This window comes from Seriola aureovittata, chromosome 6, assembly GCF_021018895.1.
Source record: "Seriola aureovittata isolate HTS-2021-v1 ecotype China chromosome 6, ASM2101889v1, whole genome shotgun sequence".
Classification (NCBI taxonomy): domain Eukaryota; kingdom Metazoa; phylum Chordata; class Actinopteri; order Carangiformes; family Carangidae; genus Seriola; species Seriola aureovittata.
The window spans coordinates 29,292,494-29,312,523 of record NC_079369.1 but is presented as its reverse complement, the minus strand read 5'-3'; the positions used below and the strand labels follow the sequence as shown (position 1 = coordinate 29,312,523).

General features: G+C 40.0%; 1 protein-coding gene across 7 annotated transcripts in view; it reads left to right on the top strand.

The window, feature by feature from the left end:
* ptprfa (protein tyrosine phosphatase receptor type Fa) overlaps positions 1–20,030 on the top strand; it is a 327,453-nt gene that overhangs the window by 303,532 nt on the left and 3,891 nt on the right. For all 7 annotated transcript variants that reach the window (XM_056377834.1, XM_056377829.1, XM_056377831.1 and 4 more), the window contains 6 exons: positions 2,688–2,811; positions 6,898–7,073; positions 10,851–10,970; positions 11,425–11,579; positions 12,858–13,143; positions 14,231–14,409. In XM_056377834.1, coding sequence (XP_056233809.1) covers positions 2,688–2,811; positions 6,898–7,073; positions 10,851–10,970; positions 11,425–11,579; positions 12,858–13,143; positions 14,231–14,409 — 1,040 coding nt within the window. The remainder of the gene's footprint in view (positions 1–2,687; positions 2,812–6,897; positions 7,074–10,850; positions 10,971–11,424; positions 11,580–12,857; positions 13,144–14,230; positions 14,410–20,030) is intronic.

Here is a 20,030-nt window from a genome sequence, read left to right as displayed (position 1 = left end):
AATGCAGATGAGTGTTTCGCTCATGCAGTCTATGCAACTAGCTCACCCCTGATGCTGACATCCAATTCTTATTTTGAGCGAATTTGAGTTGTAAGGTGTAAATGGAGAACTGGAATTGGACAAATAAGAAAGGTTGGACGGAATCTGTTTGTTTACCTAAGAGAAGTTAAGTGAATGTATCAGGTGAATGATGATAAGTTCAAGTGCCAGTCAACACTAACTGCTAAACTGTAATTAGTTACTTTGCTTTCACATGAAATTCAAATTTGTGCAGTTGTGCAATAGGAGTGGCATGTCTCAATCATCGATAATACTTCCCAATGATCTGCTTTGCTGAAGTTCCAGTTGCTTACAAGTGCCAATAGGAATCCAGGCTGTGCAGCAACAGTTAAAACTGGATACTGTTATCAGTGCAGCAGGAGGGCTTGCCAAGGGGGGGCCTAACATGTTCAGAGACAACCAAACAACCAAAACCAACACTCTCTGCACACTGAGAAGGGATCTCTCCAAATACTATTTATTGACCACTGATGAAAAGATTACAAATTGTACAGGCATTTTTGATCACTCCATTTCAGTCCCTCTTCATTGTAACCCATTACACTTAGAATTTTGATTCTTGTTTTTGTAGTTTTGGCCATTGGTTGTCTCAGCTATGACAACACTGCACTCTGCAAAGTAATTGCAGATATCGCAAAACGCTGCAACATCACTGTAAATAGGTCATGTGCATAGTCAGGCAGATTTGCAAGTACTACATTTAGAGTTAAAACTGAAAGTCAGTGTACCCAAAATATCAGTAATCATCATCATCATCCCTTAAACAACAAACCCAAAACAACATACAAGACAAGTCTGCCTAGCAGCGACAATAATTATGATGAAAGCAAAGGAGGAAATCGGATGAAATTATTAAAGCTACTTCATAAAATCGGAAAATCATTATTCTGCTTTTGTTTGCTTGAATATAACACAAAGGAAATACACAGAATCACAGAATCAGTCGTTTAAACCAAGTGCCCCAAATCAACATACAAAACAAGACTGCTTAGCAGTCACAGTAATTATGATGGAAGCAAAGGAGGTTGTTAAAGACAGGAGGTCAGGGTGTGGATGGGTGTTTCAACAAAAAAATGTTTACAGAAAACTGCTCCTGTTTTCTTTTTTTCTTTCTTTTTTTCTTTCTTTAGGCATCATTAACTTTTCTATTCAGGTTTCCTTAAGTACTTATATTAACCCAAATAACAAGTTTCCCTAAACCTAACCCCTTAATTTCTTTGTTTTTGGTTGGACTGCAACAGCAGGTCTAGCCCTATAATCTGGAATGTCCCTGACTGACTGACTGACTGACTGACTGACTGACTGACTGATTATATTTCCACCTCTAGTCACAGCCAAGTGCCTGTGGCCCTTTGCTGCGTGTAATCGCAGCACAGTCTATGTCTTTAATCTATGTGTTTGGTGATTTTGTGAGTTGACATTGTGGTTATAAAATCACCATTTGACCATGGGAGGTCCAGCCATATACCAGGCACACACTTTATCTTTCTGATAGGGATGTCAGATCAGAAAATGCTTCTATTTTTCATTGTAGAGGGCATAGATAACATATCTTGTTGATTTGTAGGGACTTGTTGAGCTGTACTGTACAGTGTGCATGCACATACATGTGTATAGAAGTAGTGTGAGAGGCTTGTTAGTGTTGCGCAGTGGAGACCTTACCTAGCCGGCCCAAATAAGATGTGCATTTAACCTCTTTCTCAATTGTCATTATTATCAGTTGTAGGGTTGAGTAGCTGTTCAGCCCCGCAATCAAGGGGAAATTCAACTAAAAGTAGTTTGAATAATTGGAGCAAAGAAGCAATCAGTGTAGAATACTTACAAAATCACTGTACAGCTATACAGCTAAAATTACACAAGTACACTTGAGGCTGATGTCAGTCATCAGTTTTGCAACTATCCAGTCATAAAGTATCATAAGTATTGGACAAAGTGAATTTGAATCAGTGAGTAGATATTCGTTTTAGGTGAAAAGGTTAAAAATGATAAAGTCTGACAGGTAAAGTAAATATAATATGCTTCAATATCACATTACCTGTTTTTCTTTCTCAATCATACACATGCTCTAATGTAGGTCAAAACATGTTTTAGTGCCTATCCACAGCTATACATGGTGCTTCCTAAGCAGTGCTAGGCCTTAGCTTGTTATATGCTTGTATTATTTCAGATACCCCCCTATATCCCATCTGCTTCATGGTTGGCTTTATATTACAAATAGAATCTACCACAAGTCCTCATCTGCCCAGGAGGTGCTATGGGGAAATGTACATCAAAGATCATTGTCCCAAACCCTTACTCGCATGTATCCTTCAACACTGGATCGGTTCTTTCTTAATGTCAAGCGCTGAGCTGGTAGTTGGAAGGCTGAAGAGGGTTATTTTAAAAGTCCAGTGTGTATCCAGAGGGCTTAAAACTCATCTACGGCTTTTCATTATATAAAACCGCAGACTGGAGCGATGATGAATTAGTTTCTGTGTCACATTCTGCATTGGGTCTGCATTCTAAACTCTGATAGACTTTAAACCTCAGAAAAGAATACAGGCACTTTTGTAATAAATGGTTACCTGCTCTCTCCCTCCCAACTCTGTATATCCCTTTCTGTGTTTCTCCCTCTCCCTGTGTGTCAGTCTATCGATCCAGTACAGCAGTTCACCTGGGAGCATTCCAACCTGGAGGTCAACAAGCCAAAGAACCGCTATGCAAATGTTATCGCCTATGACCACTCCAGGGTCATCCTCACACCTGTAGATGGTGAGAGACATCTCAAGAGAAGTCATACCATAAATTCTCAAATAGTGATCTGGGCCTTTGGTAGAGGAACCAAAGCCCTCCAAAGGTGAGGTAGAACAAACACAACCATGTTTTTTCATATCTTTGACAAGTCTATTTTATGAAACGGATGGTATAAAAATGTCTCATCTCGTCTCGTCTCGTCGTCTCCCGCTTATCCGGATCCGGGTCGCGGGGGCAGCAGCCTCAGCAGAGAGGTCCAGACGGCCCTCTCCCCAGCCACTTCCACCAGTTCCTCCGGGAGAATCCCGAGGCGTTCCAAGGCCAGCCGAGAGATATAATCCCTCCAGCGCAAAAGAAGTTTACATGGATGATATTTGAATCCTCCCCAAAACAGAAAATAAAAAAAGATTTTGGATTCTACAAAAGGGACCGCAGCTGCTTCCTTCACATAAATCTGACCAACTCACCAAGGCAACAAAGAAATGCATACAGAGAAATAAGAAATTCACAAATATATTTGACTATTTTTGAAAATACATACCGTTAAACATACATTGAATACAGGCAGGAATTGAATAGATAATTAAAAGTATAAAATATACAATACCACAAAATGTGATTTACATTACCACAATTACTGTTACATACAAACAAGTTGTTTGACTATTCAGTTAACTTGCTGGTGTAACTAGTCTCACCAGCACTGCACAGTGAAAAATACAATGGGCTCTACTGGTGTAAATGTATTAAGAGGACACAAAAGGACACAAAACATATCTTAATTCAAATTCATCAAATTGGCTTTATTAGCAGGACTGTTTAGATATAATGTTCCCAAAGTACAAAGAACAGTACAACACTGTATGTAACATAACACTGAGGGGGGAAAAGACAGAATATATTATATTATTATATATTATATACAGTACTACTGTGATGTGAAAAGTCATACGTTCCCACAGTCACACTTATAAACCACACACATAAGAAGTGAAATTCAAACATTAGTTTAAGAGTCTTGGGCTGAGCTCACACTCACTGTCCTTCATGTTATGGCAGGCGGCAACATATTGTGCAGCCAGTAGAGACGCCTGTCCTTTATAGATTACAATAGGGAGAGTGAAAAATAAAAAAAACTACATTTAATTCAAAAAATGTTGTTTTCTCTAAGATACAATAGAATCAACAGATAGATCTGCCCTAAAATTAGGATGTAACTGTGCTTTCATCAAGAATTATATTGGGGCCCTCTAGAGGGTCACATGCACAGAACTTGCAAGCTGGCTGCAATACAAGGAGACCTCTTTGTCTGACTACACTGTTTGCCCTTGCAGTAAAAGTCAGTCTGGTCTCACTCTTCTTGAGGTGCTGCTGGATTGCTATAAATTACAGGCTCCACGGGTCACCCCTTTCCCACAGGACTCCAAAGCCTGACTTTTGGTGATGGTGATGGCTGTACCACCAAATGGCAGTTTGATAAATGGCATAAACACAACTTGTCAAGAGTGGTAGACTGTTTGGTTGTACCAATCAAAAACTATAGTACACAATTGCCTTTCTCCACATCGGATAGCAAGGAAGGATTTTTTTTCAGAATTTCTTATTGAATGTTTTAAATCCAGATTGATTCAGACTATGAAGTAATGCAATACCATCTATGATGTATGCTGATGGTCCTGTTACATCAGGTAAGGGGAACTCATTTTTCACAACAGGCTCCAGTTTCTTGGCCAGGTCGGTTTTGGAGGTTTCCTTCCTTCCATCATCACAGAACAATACAGGTGGCATCCAATCATTAGTAGAGGTGGACAAGTATCTATACTTTGACTCTATCACTTGAGTCAAAGTATAGATACTCCTGGTCAAATATTACTCCAATACAAGTGAAAGTTATTAGCACTTGATTTTAAAAATACGCAGGTATTCAAAAGTACATTTTTACCTGTAGAACATGTTACAAAATAAACATGGCAAAACAGCATGGCAGTGATAAAGTTTGGTTGGTTTGGTAAACACAGCAAACATTTAGAACAAAATTATTCATTCATTCATTCATTTTCTACCGCTTATCCTCTAGTAGGGTCACAGGGGGGCTGGAGCCTATCCCAGCATCTTTTCGGGCGAGAGGCGGGGTACGCCCTGGACAGGTCGCCAGTCCATCGCACGGCAAACACATAGAGACAGACAACCATTCACACTCTCAGCCACACCTATGGTCAATTTAGAGTATCCAATTAGCCTAGTCCCCATGTTGCATGTCTTTGGACTGTGGGAGGAAGCCGGAGAACCCGGAGTGAACCAACACTTGCACGGGGAGAACATGCAAACTCCACACAGAAAGATCCCACGGCCGAGCCGGGACTCGAACCCGGAACCTTCTTGCTGTGAGGCGACAGCGCTAACCACTGCACCACCGTGCAGCCCAGAACAAAATTAATCTTTTTTTATTTCTAAAATATCTAGTGAAGAATCTTCTGCCTTATTTTTATCTAACACAACCATTGTTACCATTGTCACGGACAGGTTGAAAAGTGACTGACAGTGTAGGAGTTGGCTGTGATTGTTTTTTCTCCTGTGATGAACACAGTGTATGGTCTATCACATATTTAAAATAAAATAAAACTAATTCACTGACTAAATGCTCTGCCTCAAAGTAAGAGTACTTCATAAAAATGTAGTGGAGTAAAGTCATAAGTTTAAAAAAAAAAAAAATACTCAAGTAAAGTACAGATACTGGACAAATAAACTCCTGCGACAGACAGACCCAGCTTTTTTGAACAGCTTGGCCAGCTCATGTTTGACATGCTGCTGCCCCAACAGACTGCAGCATAAAAAAGGACTCACCACCATTGATTGGTAAAACGTGCTGCATTTATTCTAGCAATATTAAATCAAATGTTGTCCTCCCTACTGTTCCACATAAGACAGGTAGTGTAGATAAAGCCTCATTCCATTTTCTGTCTGCTGTCTTTGTGGTCTATTATGCTCTGCATAATTTATGATAAGCCACCGGAATTTTGGAATCCAATCCAATCCAGTTCTTTGTAGAGATGTATGTGGACCTCATCATCTCTTAACTATGCCCAATCTAGAACTTTTTGTAATCCCTCTACTGGTTTGTTGGAAGCACTAAATTCATGTAAACACTATTGTAGTAACAGTAACTGGGTAAACTGATCAAAAATGCAGTGTAGCTTTTGAATTCAGGATCTACTTAAAGAGAATCCTGAAATACAGACTATACCCATAAAAATACAGGCATTCATTTACAAAATTTACAATGATTAGCCTACTGTTGAAATGTTAGAGGTTTTGCTACAATTCGGCATTACATATTGTGTTTTACACTGATGTTCATTAATGTGCATTGTCCCAATAAAATAGATTTTAATAGTTTTAATAAAATAAAAATAAATTAATAAGTAAACATGCTAACGCTTTAATGCTAACACTAATGCTAATACTAGGTGCTATTTAAATGCAAGATATGCCACTAATGTGTGAAAACATTATCTTTTACTTCAAGATGGTCTTGTGTTTTTTTATGATGATGTCAGCAGTCAGTGATTACTTAAATAGTAGAAGAAACAAATGTTGGAAATGATGAACACATTTCTTCAAAATGTTTGAATGAAATATTTGTAGGTTTTTTTTCAGTTTAGATATTTTTAATGTCATTGTCTTAACAGATTTACACCAGTAAGGCCCCATTTGTTACTGTGTCTGTAATATCTGTAATTGTCTATTATTAGTTTGTAGAATCCAACATTTTCATTATTTTCAGTTTTGGGGAGGATCCAAATATAACTACTTTTGTCAGTAAAATATTTTTATGACACCATCCATTTCATAAAATACATATATCAAAAGATATGAAAAAGCATGGTTGGGCTATGTTCTATCTCGGTGGAAGTATCTCAAAAACTAAGGCCTTTTTGGAGATTTTCTTCCTCTACTACTTTATTTACCTCACAACCAGGCCTTTATTTCAACAGGCTTATATTAGACAAACCAGAGTTCCACGTGTGTAAAAATACCACCCTGTTTTCTGATTTGTTCCCATTTTAATTTGCTTGCTAATGTCCAACTTGACCCTTGCTGCAGGAGTTCCAGGGAGTGACTACATCAATGCCAATTACATTGATGGTTACAGGAAGCAGAATGCTTACATCGCCACACAAGGGCCGCTGCCAGAGACACTAAGTGACTTCTGGAGGATGGTGTGGGAGCAGAGGACCTGCACCATTGTTATGATGACGCGTCTAGAGGAGAAGTCACGGGTGAGCCTCTCATGTTAAGAAATATTAAAAATTATACTCAGATGACAATGGCCATGGTTTACAGTGTATCCAGAGTACAGGCACAAAGCAACAGGCATTCAATCACTTCATTCATACAAACAAATGCGAACTCAGGGCCACTCCAAATGTTTCCTTAAATGTTCCCACAAGTAACATCACTTTGGCTTATGCCAGTTGCCAAAATAAGGAGGCATGGTAGCACATTAGGGTCAAAGTGATTTTCAGGTTGTAAAGTGATGATAACAAATAACAATTTCTGTAGTTGTAAATTAACCTTTGTAAATCTGTACGATAAATATGCATGAGAAATCTAACTTTCTGCATGACAACATCACAAAGGGCTGTGGACATTCACTCCATTGTAGTACATCACTGCTGAGGATACCATCAGTATATCAATTTTCTAGTGATATACGTCTCTGTTTCTTTTATCTGCTGTGTTTGTAATGCACTAGTTCCAGTGGTAAGATGAGCTAATTCTGACATGCTGCTGATACCCAAACTCAGCCTGTCCCTCTGTAGTCTCTGCTGATGTGAGGTTACACATAGCTGGCCACAAATCCAATGCATGTGTCACACAGTAGTGGGGTTCTTTAAAATACCAGCAACCCAAATATTCACTGTTAAAAAAAACCCATGCAAAGGACACGAAATGAAATAATAAAATGGCAGGTTAGGAAAAGTGAAACAAGCGCTGATGAGTGTCCTTTAAAATGGCAATGCCAGAGTCCAATGCTTATGTTAAATGTTCAGAGAAGATACTGTCCTGTTATTTTTCCTGGGAGGTGGAAACGTAGGTGGTTAATATGGCCGCTGGCATGTTTGGCATCCTGCTCTGCGTGTCCCCTCACTATGCAAACCACTGCCCCTATCCTCTCTGCTGTAGCTCAGCCTCCCACATCTGCTCCTCATCTCAGGCCTTACTTCCTGTCTGGTTCCCCGGTTTCCCTCAGCGGACTGTCTGTGCTGCAGCCTCGATTCCCGTCCGAGCCTTTGCTCCCTTCCTCGTAATCTCTGCTTTCTGCCGTACTCACCTGTGTCAACTCACTTAAAAAATAAAGAGTTGCTCATTGTCCAATCCTGAGCTGCAGGGGGGTGAAGAGTGGTGGACAGCTGTCATTCATCAACCCAGTCCTCAGACCAAACCAACACCACAGCAAGTCCAAATCATGCAATATAAAAAAAAAAGCAAAACCAAACATAATAAATATTTTTACATATGCACCCAAAACTGCTCAGATGTGCAAAATGAGGATAAGTTGATTAAAAAGAGCTTAGCTAAAAAAAAGTCCCACCTTGACATTCCCCCCCTCCTTTAACACAGTTCGTCCCGACCAATTACTCAGCACAATACCTGGCTGGAGGAAGCCCATAGTTAGCTCGCTGTGATCGCTGCACTTTGAAGTGTTCTGGCTCACCAGTGGTACTGATTGTTGTGTTTAATCTGGGAAGCCACCAGGTAGGAGGTGGCAACCGAGTTTGCTGGTCAACCAGCGGAGGTCGTTCAGGCGGCACTGTGTTTTCCTGCAGCACATTTAAAGGGCGTGGCCTGAGGTTATTGCGATGCACTGTGCGTGTGGGTGCTTCCTTCCTTCTTCCTAGCAAATCTGCACGCTTAGCTGGTCCGGGTTAAATCTGAGATATACAACAAGATCGATGACAAGATTGTTGATGTGATGACCACATTGAGAGGGAAAATCGCCTCATTAAAAGCTGAGAACGACGCAACCATCAGTCCGTTAAAAAAGCAAGTTAAAGCTCAGAATGAAACGCTAAAGGAGTTAGCCCAGGCAACCAAAGGCACTTCAGATTCCACTCAGGAGTTGGAAAATAAAGTTAAATATGGGAAATCTTTAAGGCATATATAAGGGCAGTTTTATGAGGGGTTATATATGTTTCAATCTACTGCTTCTCCAAGGGACACAAAAGAATTTCTAAGCAAATGTAAACTACCAACACTGAAGAGTGACTGTAAAATCCTGAGTGCTAAAAATACATGTGAGGAAATTAAAAGATCAGTGGGAATGCTTAAAAATGGCAAGAGCCCAGGTCCTGATGGGTTAGGTAATGAGATGTACAAAATATGCTATGATTTACCTACCCCCTATCTACTTAAAATGTATAATCAGGCACATAGAGATGAGACACTACCACAAACACTTAATGAAGCAGTTATTACTGTAATCCCAAAAAAGGGAAGGATTTAGAGGAGGTTAGTTCATATAGGCTAATCTCCTTACTGAATACAGATCAAAAGATCTTGGCCAAAATACTTGCAAGAAGACTCAGTCCTTGAATTGGTAAACTGGTGCACACTGATCAAACAGGTTTCATCCCCTAAGAGGAACTCCTTTCATAACCTCAGACGTCTTTTTAATATTATGCAGTCCCCTAAAATACTGGACGACTTCATAATACTAAGCTTAGATGAGGAAAAGGCATTTGAACAGGTGGAATGGCCCTACCTCTATGCCATCCTGGAAAAGTTCCTGGTTGGTGATGAGTTCATTTCCTGGATCAAGTTACTCTACAGCAAAGCCACTGCTAGGATACTTACAAATCACTGCTTGGCCCTAAGCTGTCCTCCCCCTCTTCAATGGCCTGTTCATCCTGCTCTTGCCATCTGAAAAACAGTTCTCGCAATCTTTGTATAGATAAAGTACTTGTCTGTGGTGTTGTGGTATCTTGAGGTGCTGATGTGAAGAAGTGATCACCGCTGACACGTCTTTACTTGCAATCAAAAGGAAATTTATTTACAAGAAAGAAACAGTGTCAAAAATGCCGAATCCTGGAGCATCTCTGCCAATGTGAGATCTCCTCTCCACTGTCTCACAAACCCTTATATTTATCCGTCTCAACCCTCCTTTGGGATTTGCCCTTCTTTCAATAGAGGAGCCTTTACCCAAAGATTGATTACGTACGAAATGTGACCTTTGGTCTTTTACCTTTTAGGTCAACAGAGACCCCCATGTCCTGAGTCTCTCATAACATATACAACAGAAAACAGATGTATAAACAGTGTCACCCCTTAAGGCGCATTCTTAAACTTCAACTTGAACTGGATGGTTCAAGGAAACCATCAACAAAGCCTTAGTTGACAGCGTTCTTGAACTTTAGGATAAAACATACATAAAAGAAGAACATGCAACAATTTTGAATGTTGTAACAAAAGGAAATTAAGCGGATAATACACTACAGTGTCAAAAGTAGCTCCAAATAAATCCACCACTTACAATATATGTAATTTAGAATGACAAACTGTGTGTGTGTGTGTGTGTGTGTGTGTGTGTGTGTGGTGTGTGTGTGTGTGGGGGGGGGGGGGGTCTGGCTATGTGTATCTGGCTGTACATGTATATCATTGCTGATTTGCCTTCATGTTCCCCTTTTGTGAAATACAGAGAATACAAATACCTACATATAAGCTTATATGTAGAAAGTAACATTCATTATATTGCTTTGCATCTTTTGGCAGGTCAGATAAATGATGCGTTTGAGATAACCTTCACTAACTTAATTAAGCAGTGTGTTTTCATATATTAACTTGGAGAGGTCATTGGGTCGTGACATTTCTACATAAATTTCAGTAATTGTACTGAAAAGAAATCAAATGTAATATTACTTGATGAAGTAATTAAATCAGGTTTTAACTGCATGGGTAATTAGTAAGCTGTAACCTATTACATTTCAAAAGTAACCTTTCCAAAACTGTAAGAAAACTACTTCTGTCTTCATCAGTTACACACTGTTTGTGTGCAGGTGAAGTGTGACCAGTATTGGCCCAGTCGAGGCACAGAGACATATGGGATGATTCAGGTCACCATGCTGGACACTGTGGAGCTGGCTACGTACAATGTACGCTCATTTGCCCTCTATAAGGTGAGAACTCTCTATGTATATTGTACGTATATATGGAGTATGACTGTCTTGGCAGCAAAGTGAAGCATAACTCAGCATAGGACTAAAAAAAGCCCTAAAGATCTTTCAGATATTCACCTTGTTATGATGGAAATCTTTACTTAGTATGATCATAACGATTATCATAACGGCTGCAGCAGTTACAAGAGTAGACATGCAGATTAATTGCTTATCATGTTTTGGTTTTTACATCACTGTAATAAATGTATTATCTCTATTTGCCCTACTGTACTTTCTGTACTAAGTACTGAATGTTTTCATTCATCAAGGGCAGCATGATGATTGATCGTCAGCTATTGCAGTGCATTTATGTTAATAAATATTTTAATTGATGGCTAATTCCATAATCAAATCATGGAATTTTTAGTGTGTTGAATCATATTTTTTCAATGAGCAAACGTGTAAATGTGAATAGAATGGCTCGAGTGAAAAGAGAGAGGTTCGTCAGTTCCAGTTTATGGCCTGGCCTGACCATGGAGTGCCAGAGTATCCCACACCAACACTGGCCTTCCTACACAGAGTCAAGGCCAGCAACCCTCCAGACGCTGGACCCATGGTGGTCCACTGCAGGTAAACCAGCTGTTACATCAACACAAAGCCATAATTATACTTCAAAATGTGTGTGTTTTCCAATGGCATCACACTGTTGGTTAATTGTGTAACTCTCTGAAATAGACAAACCAACAAGCACATGCACTGTACCTATCAATTGGTCACTTGTGTGGAGGTGTGAAAGTAATATTTTTTCATTCTTTGCACAATTACTTTTGTTATTGTTCTTGTGAGTGTAACACTGTACACCTCTGGTCTTGAGTACTCATGGATGTCACGATACCAGAAATGTTGTAGTCGATACCAATACCAGTGAAATTCCACGATTCTCAATAACTATTTCGATACCACGGTAAAAAAAAAAAAACATAATAAATTCCATGTACTTTCTCTTTCACTCCTTTATTGAAAAATATGAATAAAAACCAATAAACAAAGAAAAATGGCAAATAGCCTTCAACAATTTAAAATAAACAATACTGTGCTAAAATATACAGTCAGTCAACTTTTTATTGCAGAGCATTTTAATACTCTGAGACATAAAAAATATGGACATATAATAGATATAACAATAAAATTAAACAACTTTTGACACTGCAAAAAAGAACAGTTACAGTTTTTTGCCACGTGGCATGGACTTGGTACCAAAGTATCGGTTCTGGTGACAACCCAGCTCATGGGAACGTCATACCACAGTAGGTCAACATATTAGAGGAATATTAACATCAAAATGAAAAAGACTGTCAAAGCAGGAAGGTATGACTAAACTTCTGTACTATATTTAATCTTATTGATGTTGTTTGACAGATATTTTGAGCACTCAATGATTTAATATGTCATTTAGCTTTAGATAAAAGTATGTTACACAAGCACACAAGCACTTACAAACCAAGGCCATTGTAAATTGAGTTGGCCATCCATTAACAATCAGACTTTTTTTGAAAATTGTATACATTTTCAAATACCTAAAAAAGATACAGAAGCTGTAGTAACTTGCTTTGAGCCCAGTCAATTAGCTAATCAACAAACACCTGTGATTTATCCCCATTTGTATGATACATTTGGTGAAGTGAGCAAGATGTGCACAAGACACAATTCCTGGAGGTAAATCAGGGAGGCAGTGGCAAATAAGAGGCTATGACAGCAAGCTTTTCATTTGCATTTAGACATGCTCAACAACATGTCACAACCTTTTTCCTTTGGTACCTTCTTAAAGGTAACAGAGGAAACATACAATACTATACTTAACCCACAATTATGAAGTATCAATCATATTTTCTCTTTGTGCTCTGTCAGTGCTGGTGTGGGCAGAACAGGATGTTTCATTGTGATCGAAGCCATGCTGGAGAGGATGAAACACGATAAGTCGGTAGACATTTACGGTCATGTGACATGTATGCGAGCTCAGAGGAACTACATGGTGCAGACAGAGGATCAGTATATATTCATCCATGAGGTCCTGCTAGAAGCTGCAGCATGTGGCAATACAGAAGTCCCCGCACGCAACCTTTACACCCACATCCAGAAGCTCACCCAGATCCCTCCTGGAGACACTGTCACAACTATGGAACTGGAGTTTAAGGTAGCTACCTTTTCGTTTGTGATTGTGTTATTGAGTTGAACTGCATTTTTGTCTTCAAGAGCTTAACTTCTGAGCTTCAGAAGGAGAAGGAGAAACTGATAGAGTTTAGGAGGGAAAAAGCATCTTACTTCATATATATATATATATTGAATATGATAAAATGCAATTTATGTTACGTTGGTGACTCTGAGGCCTAAAGTCATTGAGTATGACTTTATAATAAGAATGATGTGAGGAACCAAAAGTCTCAGGAATACCATGGCCTCTGTTGCATCCATGTTGACCATTTTGACCAGTTTTTTCATGAAGTCTGACTTCACGGAATTACAATAAAATACTAAATGGCTGGTATGCCCCTTTAACTGCAGTGGAAGTTTAGGAAGAGGGAAGATTTCCCTCTTCATCCTGTATAACAGAGATGAATTTTGTTTCAGAGGAGGAGCCATAGAATGGGATGAACTACTCCACCATCCCTGATTACTTTCTCTGCTCTTAGTGAATCCACAGTGATTTAACGAGTCCTGTCTTGGGGGGGGGGGGGGGGGGGGGGGCATGTCACAACCTAAATATGCTGCTTGTTCAAGCAAGCAGGATGGCTGTAAATCCAGACAGAGCATAATTAGGTTTTAAACCTCAGCTTACAGCAAATTGTCAAAATGACACTTGACCTTTGACCTGTCCAAAAAACACACTCAGTTGGAATGTTGCTTTCTAAAGTTTTATTATTCTCGGTTTGATATGCATTGGCACTAGCCTGTCTACGTCAGCTCTCAGTAAATGTGAGTGGGTTTTTTTTTTAATTTATCAATGTGTACAGAATGAGTTTCAATGGACATCAGACCTTTTTTTAACTCAGAGAACAAAGACGATTAGCTCAAAGCGCACAATTTTCACGCCTCAATAAGTGGCTCCCAGTGCCCTTTAACAACCTTGTTCACACACAACACTCTGCTCTTTTTAAGTGCTACTATAACCAGTCTTGGCAGAGCTGGACAAGCTTGTGACGCTGCAGTGCAGTCACCTCTTGGCTGTGGATTGGTGGTCTGAGGAGAGTCAGAGACATGTTTTCTCTTCTCTGTGTCTGCAGAAACTTGCAAATTCTAAAGAACATACCTCAAGATTCATCAGTGCCAACCTGCCATGTAACAAATTCAAAAACCGCCTGGTGAACATCATGCCTTTTGAGTCTACCCGTGTCTGCCTACAACCAATCAGAGGGGTGGAGGGCTCTGACTACATAAACGCCAGCTTCATTGACGGATACCGGTGAGTTCGCATAAATCATTTCAGTGTTTTAACTAACATCTGTTAACGTCGAGACCTTTAGCTCTGTGTGTCACTTTTATTGCTTCCAAAAAGGGGTTCATCACAGTGTATGTTTTTCATGGTGATGAAGGAATACAGTTCAAACAGTTGGATTTTTGGATTTTTCAAGAAAAAGAAAAATCATTCAAGGGTTAATTGTCTTATGAAACAAACAATGAAATAAATGAAAAGAAGACCTTGTTATATGTTAATACATGTGCTCCTGTATGTATCAACACACTTGTGTGACAGCGAAAGTTTGGAGTCTGGCTGATTTGCTAATACAACCATCAGCACTGACATTGCTCTATGTCAGCTAACTGTGAATCACAGAGAAGCATATCTTTTTCAGAAATGTAAACACTAATTGGTAATATTTTTCAGTGCACTAGCAGAGTAAAGCAGAGGCTAATGAGTCAGGACTCCCCTTTTACTTGCACTTGTAGGGTGGGTATATCTTGCAGGGTGGGTGTATCTTGTTCTCCATTGTCAGCACCTAATAAAGTCCCCTGGTCAGCCCCACCTAAGGGGAGGACGAAGAAGGAGTCAAGGGTGTCTTGTAATCCTCTCTAATTCCTATTGCAGTAATTAAGAGTGGGGTGCGATACAGGGAGCTCCAGCATTCTCTTGAGCTCAGCCTTTAAAGTGCACATTGTGGATTAGGCTAGATTAATATGAGGGGGATAGACATGATTATGATGATTAGTGAAGGTGTCCAGTGACCTCAAGCTGTTGTCAATCACTTCAGTGTCTGTCCATGGTGGTGAAAGATGGAAAGCCAGAAAGCTATCAGTAGGCTAAATATATAGCCAGCAGTATATCATTACCTCTACATTAGAGAAGACTGTTTAAACCACATATTATTTTGTCATATCACACTGTTATGATTCATTTAGAAGAACCTACTAAAATGTCAAAGTGTTGTTTGGTTTTAATGTGACTAAAGGAATATTCTATAATTCTGTATTTATCAAAACTTAAATGAGTCACACTTCTGAGTTTGATTTGTCTGATCAGTCTGATATTTTTTGATAATTATATAGTAACATTGGCTTGTTAAAACTATCTAAGGTTTTGGATGCTTATTAGTAGCCAAACTATGTGTGTTCTTGAATGCACAGAGGTCAGTAATGATGCACTTCTTAACTTCTTAACTGCCAACATCTGACCTTAAACAAACTCATCCAGGATCCACTGCTGCTGGTCAAATTTCATCTACTCATTCAGCAGTGGTGAGCCAGAACAGCCAGCAACAGACAGCAGCTTTGGTTCCTAAGTTTATATTTGGCTGTTGTTTTATGGTATTTAAATAACAGTTTCAGTGCTTGTTGCACAGTGGTAAATCTGAGAGCTGGACAGGGATGGACACATAACCAAAAACAACACCGCCTCCGGCCATCAATGGCAGACACAAATGATAGACCAGGTAACAGAATGCTCAGTATGTGTAGCACTCAGGCACACAGGTTTGAGAGAATTACCCAAGCCTTCTGCTTCCTAGTCATTGTGTCCTGTATGTACTCCAGTGGATTGCCCAGAGTTTGGCTTAGCAGCTGGGATGGAAACTGCTGCCAAAAAGGGTCTGTATTCAAGCAAAACCATTCAAATATCAATGCATATGTTCACAAAAGCTGACTCACCAAATTTACTTTAAGGGGGGGTAGATAAAATTTAACATTTAACATCTGAGATGCTAGATATGTTCCTTCAAGAGTTGTGGGATGAACTTGAAGCTATTAAAATGATGTGGTGAATGAATTCAGTTTTTTAGTATTAGTATCGCAGGGTTACTGTTAGTACCAATAATTCTTAATGAACATTATAGGTTATTTGTATATTATCAAATGTTTGCATTTTTTAAGATAACAAGCAAGAGAAAAGATTTTATTTTGATTTTCAATTTACATATACAAAACCAGCCAAAGAAAGTGGCCCCAATGCCCAAGCTGCTTATCTTGTGTCAGTTGGTTTTTGATAGTTTGGGTAATTTCATACTTTTTGGGAATATGCACTGCTAAAGTAATAATAATAATAATAATAATAATAATACATTTTATTTAAAGGCGCCTTTCTTGGCACTCAAGGACACCGTACACAGTTACACAAATTGAGATTAAAAAACATATTAAGAATTAATTAACAACAATAAAAAAGAAATATAAAAATAAAAACAATACAAAAGTGACAGTAGACAGTAGCAATGATGGTTGGAGTGGGACCAAACAGCTCGCAGACAGTGGATTCAAACGAGCTGGAGACGGGCACAGACACCGGCGAGACTTTCCACTTGTCGCGGTAAATTATCGCGAGACCTCCTCCCCGACCGGAGCCACGGGGTTGACAGACGTAAACAAACCCACTAGGAGTGGATTCAACCAGCCGGGAGAAGTCGCTGGGCTGTTGCCATGTCTCGGCCAAACAAAGAAAGTCTAGCCCACGGTCTGCGATGATGTCCTGGACGAGATGTCCCCCGCCCGTCAGCGAGCGGATGTCCAGCAGAGCGAAGCCGAGTGAGGTGCCGTCGCAGCCGGCGGTGGTGCCAGCCGACGAGGCCAGGCGGGTCAACACACCGCGGTCGACAACCCGGCCGGTGGAGCGCGGAGGGCGCCGAGAGCTGGACCAGATGGACCCCACCGCTGCCGAGATGTCACAGTGGAAATTCCGGCGGGACCCTCGGCGAATGCATCTCCGGCGGGGCCGGAAGGCGACGTCCGGGTGAAGGTGGAGTGCCCCAGGCGCAGGTCCAGGCAGGCGACAGCGCAGCCGGAGCAGGTCAGCGGCCGAGCACTGAAGCATCACCAGCACTGGCAGGTGGACGGGCAGTAGAAAGAGCCAGACACATACGGACAAGATGTTTGTCCTACCGTCCACATTGTGGACGAGAACTCAGGCAGTGTTCACCAGATAAACGTCACGTGAGGCTCAAGCCGGAACAGAACAGGTGAGCTAACGGTCGGCTAGTTAAGACTCACACGGACGTAGTGCCAGTAGATCGTAGAAATATTCCAAATGAAGGCAATTACAAGGTCCGATTAGGTTTATAGAAACTATAAAATAAGTCAGAACTTCTGAAAAGTTGAAAAAAAAAATTAAAAGTTAAAAAGTTAGGTTACCGGCGAGCAGCGGCAGCAAGTTGCGCCAGCGTTCACTCTTGTTGCCATGGTAAAGTACATCATCAGCTGACCTCAAGACAGGTCCTATGTTATATGTTGTAGATCGGAATGTTTTGTAATAGGGGAATAAAAATTGCATCACATTGCAATTAGCCCCAAATTTGATTTAAAAGAAGTCAGCGGCAAATGTTACACACTGTATGCCGACGCTGGTGATCCAGGTGTAAGAGGATTTTATTTTTATAATCAGAAATGCTGCAACCAAACAGAAAACAAAAGACAGCCTGTGAGTTCTCAGATACGCTGCTGTAACTGTGACAGTCTCTGATGTGACTGAGCGGACTTCCTTAACCAACGGTTTTACAGCGTCAGTCATTCAAATTACAAGGCCGCTACCGCCACCTATTGGTGAGAAGTATTATAACTATGTCAACTTCTCTTCTCACCCTTCTCATATTTACACAAGCATTAAAAAATAATAATAATCACAAAAATAATGGTGGGGGCCAGGTTAATAACATAAACTAATCTAAACACAATTCTGGAAACAATCTTAACTCATGAAATGCCCAGGGTGCCACACAAACAGAAAAGTTTTATGCTTTTTGAGACAAATTGAGTTGTTTAAAAATCTAGTCCTTTATTACTTTGGTTGATATTATGTTTAAATGGCACATGTTTTGGATTTAAATAAATCATCACCAATTATGACATAAGATGTCACATATACACTAATTTTTACCCATGGGTTCATCTGGCCATGCATGTTCACAAACAAAAGTCATCTAATCGCAGCCAAGCAAAACAAACTAAACAGCAGAATGTTAAAGATCCTTGATTGTTTATGATGACATATATGACTTGATGTTATAACTTACCACAGCATCATTTTTCATCTGCCATCACCTATATTTTTTTTACAGTATGTAGCGTGAATACCACAATTTGAAATTTTGCTCTCGTTAAAAGAATGGGGCACCAGTCCTCAGGGAGGACAATTTGATTAAAATACAGATTATTCTGATCAATCTCTCATCCGAAATTGTGATTTCTCAATTACAGGGATCTCCGATCTTCACTTCAAAGAAACACAGGGCAACGACTGTGTTACGTTGATAATATTTATTGACTAACTAAACACAGTAAAATGAACAAGGATAATGACATGAATCTATAACTAACAATAACTATATCTACCAGCTGAACTAGCAGTAATTTGGGCGATGGTGAAAGAGAATGGATTTAGATATGTGTATAGCTTTTATTCGTAACGGTGGGAAATTATTAAATCGGGATTAGTATTATTCCGACATCAACCCACTTCGGGGCAAAGGATGGAGTTTCCTACTTTGAGTTGCGGCGCGCTGTTGAGATCCTGGCTGGAGCCCCGGAGTTTGGTTGCTAGGCGACGGGGACGCCACGCTCCAAGTGGGTTTCTCTCAGAGATGACGGCCGTTGCCAGGGGTGACGGGCTCTGCCGATGTCTCGGTGGATCAGCGCCGGTGCAGTCTGCCAGCAGACTTTCTTCCGTAGGCACTCTCGAGATCTGGTCAGCAGGTCCTGGTGTGACGTGTAGCCGGAGGTTGACAGCGGAATAAACGCTAGTATCTAATTTAATTTGCCAGATAAGTTGGAAGCAGTTGGTGTTGGCCAAACGATGCAAAACCTTCAAAATCTTCTAGACAAAAGTTGGATTTGTCGAAAAAAGGAAACGACGAAATTACTTATACTCAATTTGGAAGGCTTGGCTTGCTGAACTAGTAAAACAAAAATCGCGCACAAAAGTATAAGAAAATTTAGGACAAAGAACACGAAGTTGGTACCAAAGTAACAAGTAAAGTTTAGGCTAGAAACAAACGTGAGCTAGTGCGCAAGACGAGACATATGCGTAACAGTAAGAATTAAGATTGTAAGAAGAAGGGATTTGCCCTGGAGGATCCTGCTGTTTTATCCTCGGGGTGTGTGTAGCTGGGGGGGTGGGGGGTGGGGGGGGGCTTGACAATTGTCACCACCCCGTTGGTCTTCCTTCTCTTTCTTTGTTTCAATAAAGAAAGAGAGAAATAAAACCTTAAGTTAATTTGTTTAATTTGGTTTTACGCGCAATTGTTGCGTATTCTACTCCCACCATGGCCCATTCATTTTGACGACGGCCTATATCAACTACCTAACTAAAGTTTGGAATATACAAGATAAACTAATAACATCATCATGGTTAATAGTACACATAGAATATATGGATTAACGAAAGGATAACAATTTGTAACCACACAAATATATAGCTAAGTTACAATATGAAACAGTAATGTCAAAGTGATGTATTAAGTTATCTATCCGTTAATTCCCTAGAGGATAAGGGATCCAGAGTGGTCCTTAGGATCAGTATTGTAACGTGGTGGATATTTACCTTAGAATCAGCCTCCCTTTGGGCTAAAGAAATGAACTTTGGATCATACTTTATGGAAATCTTTC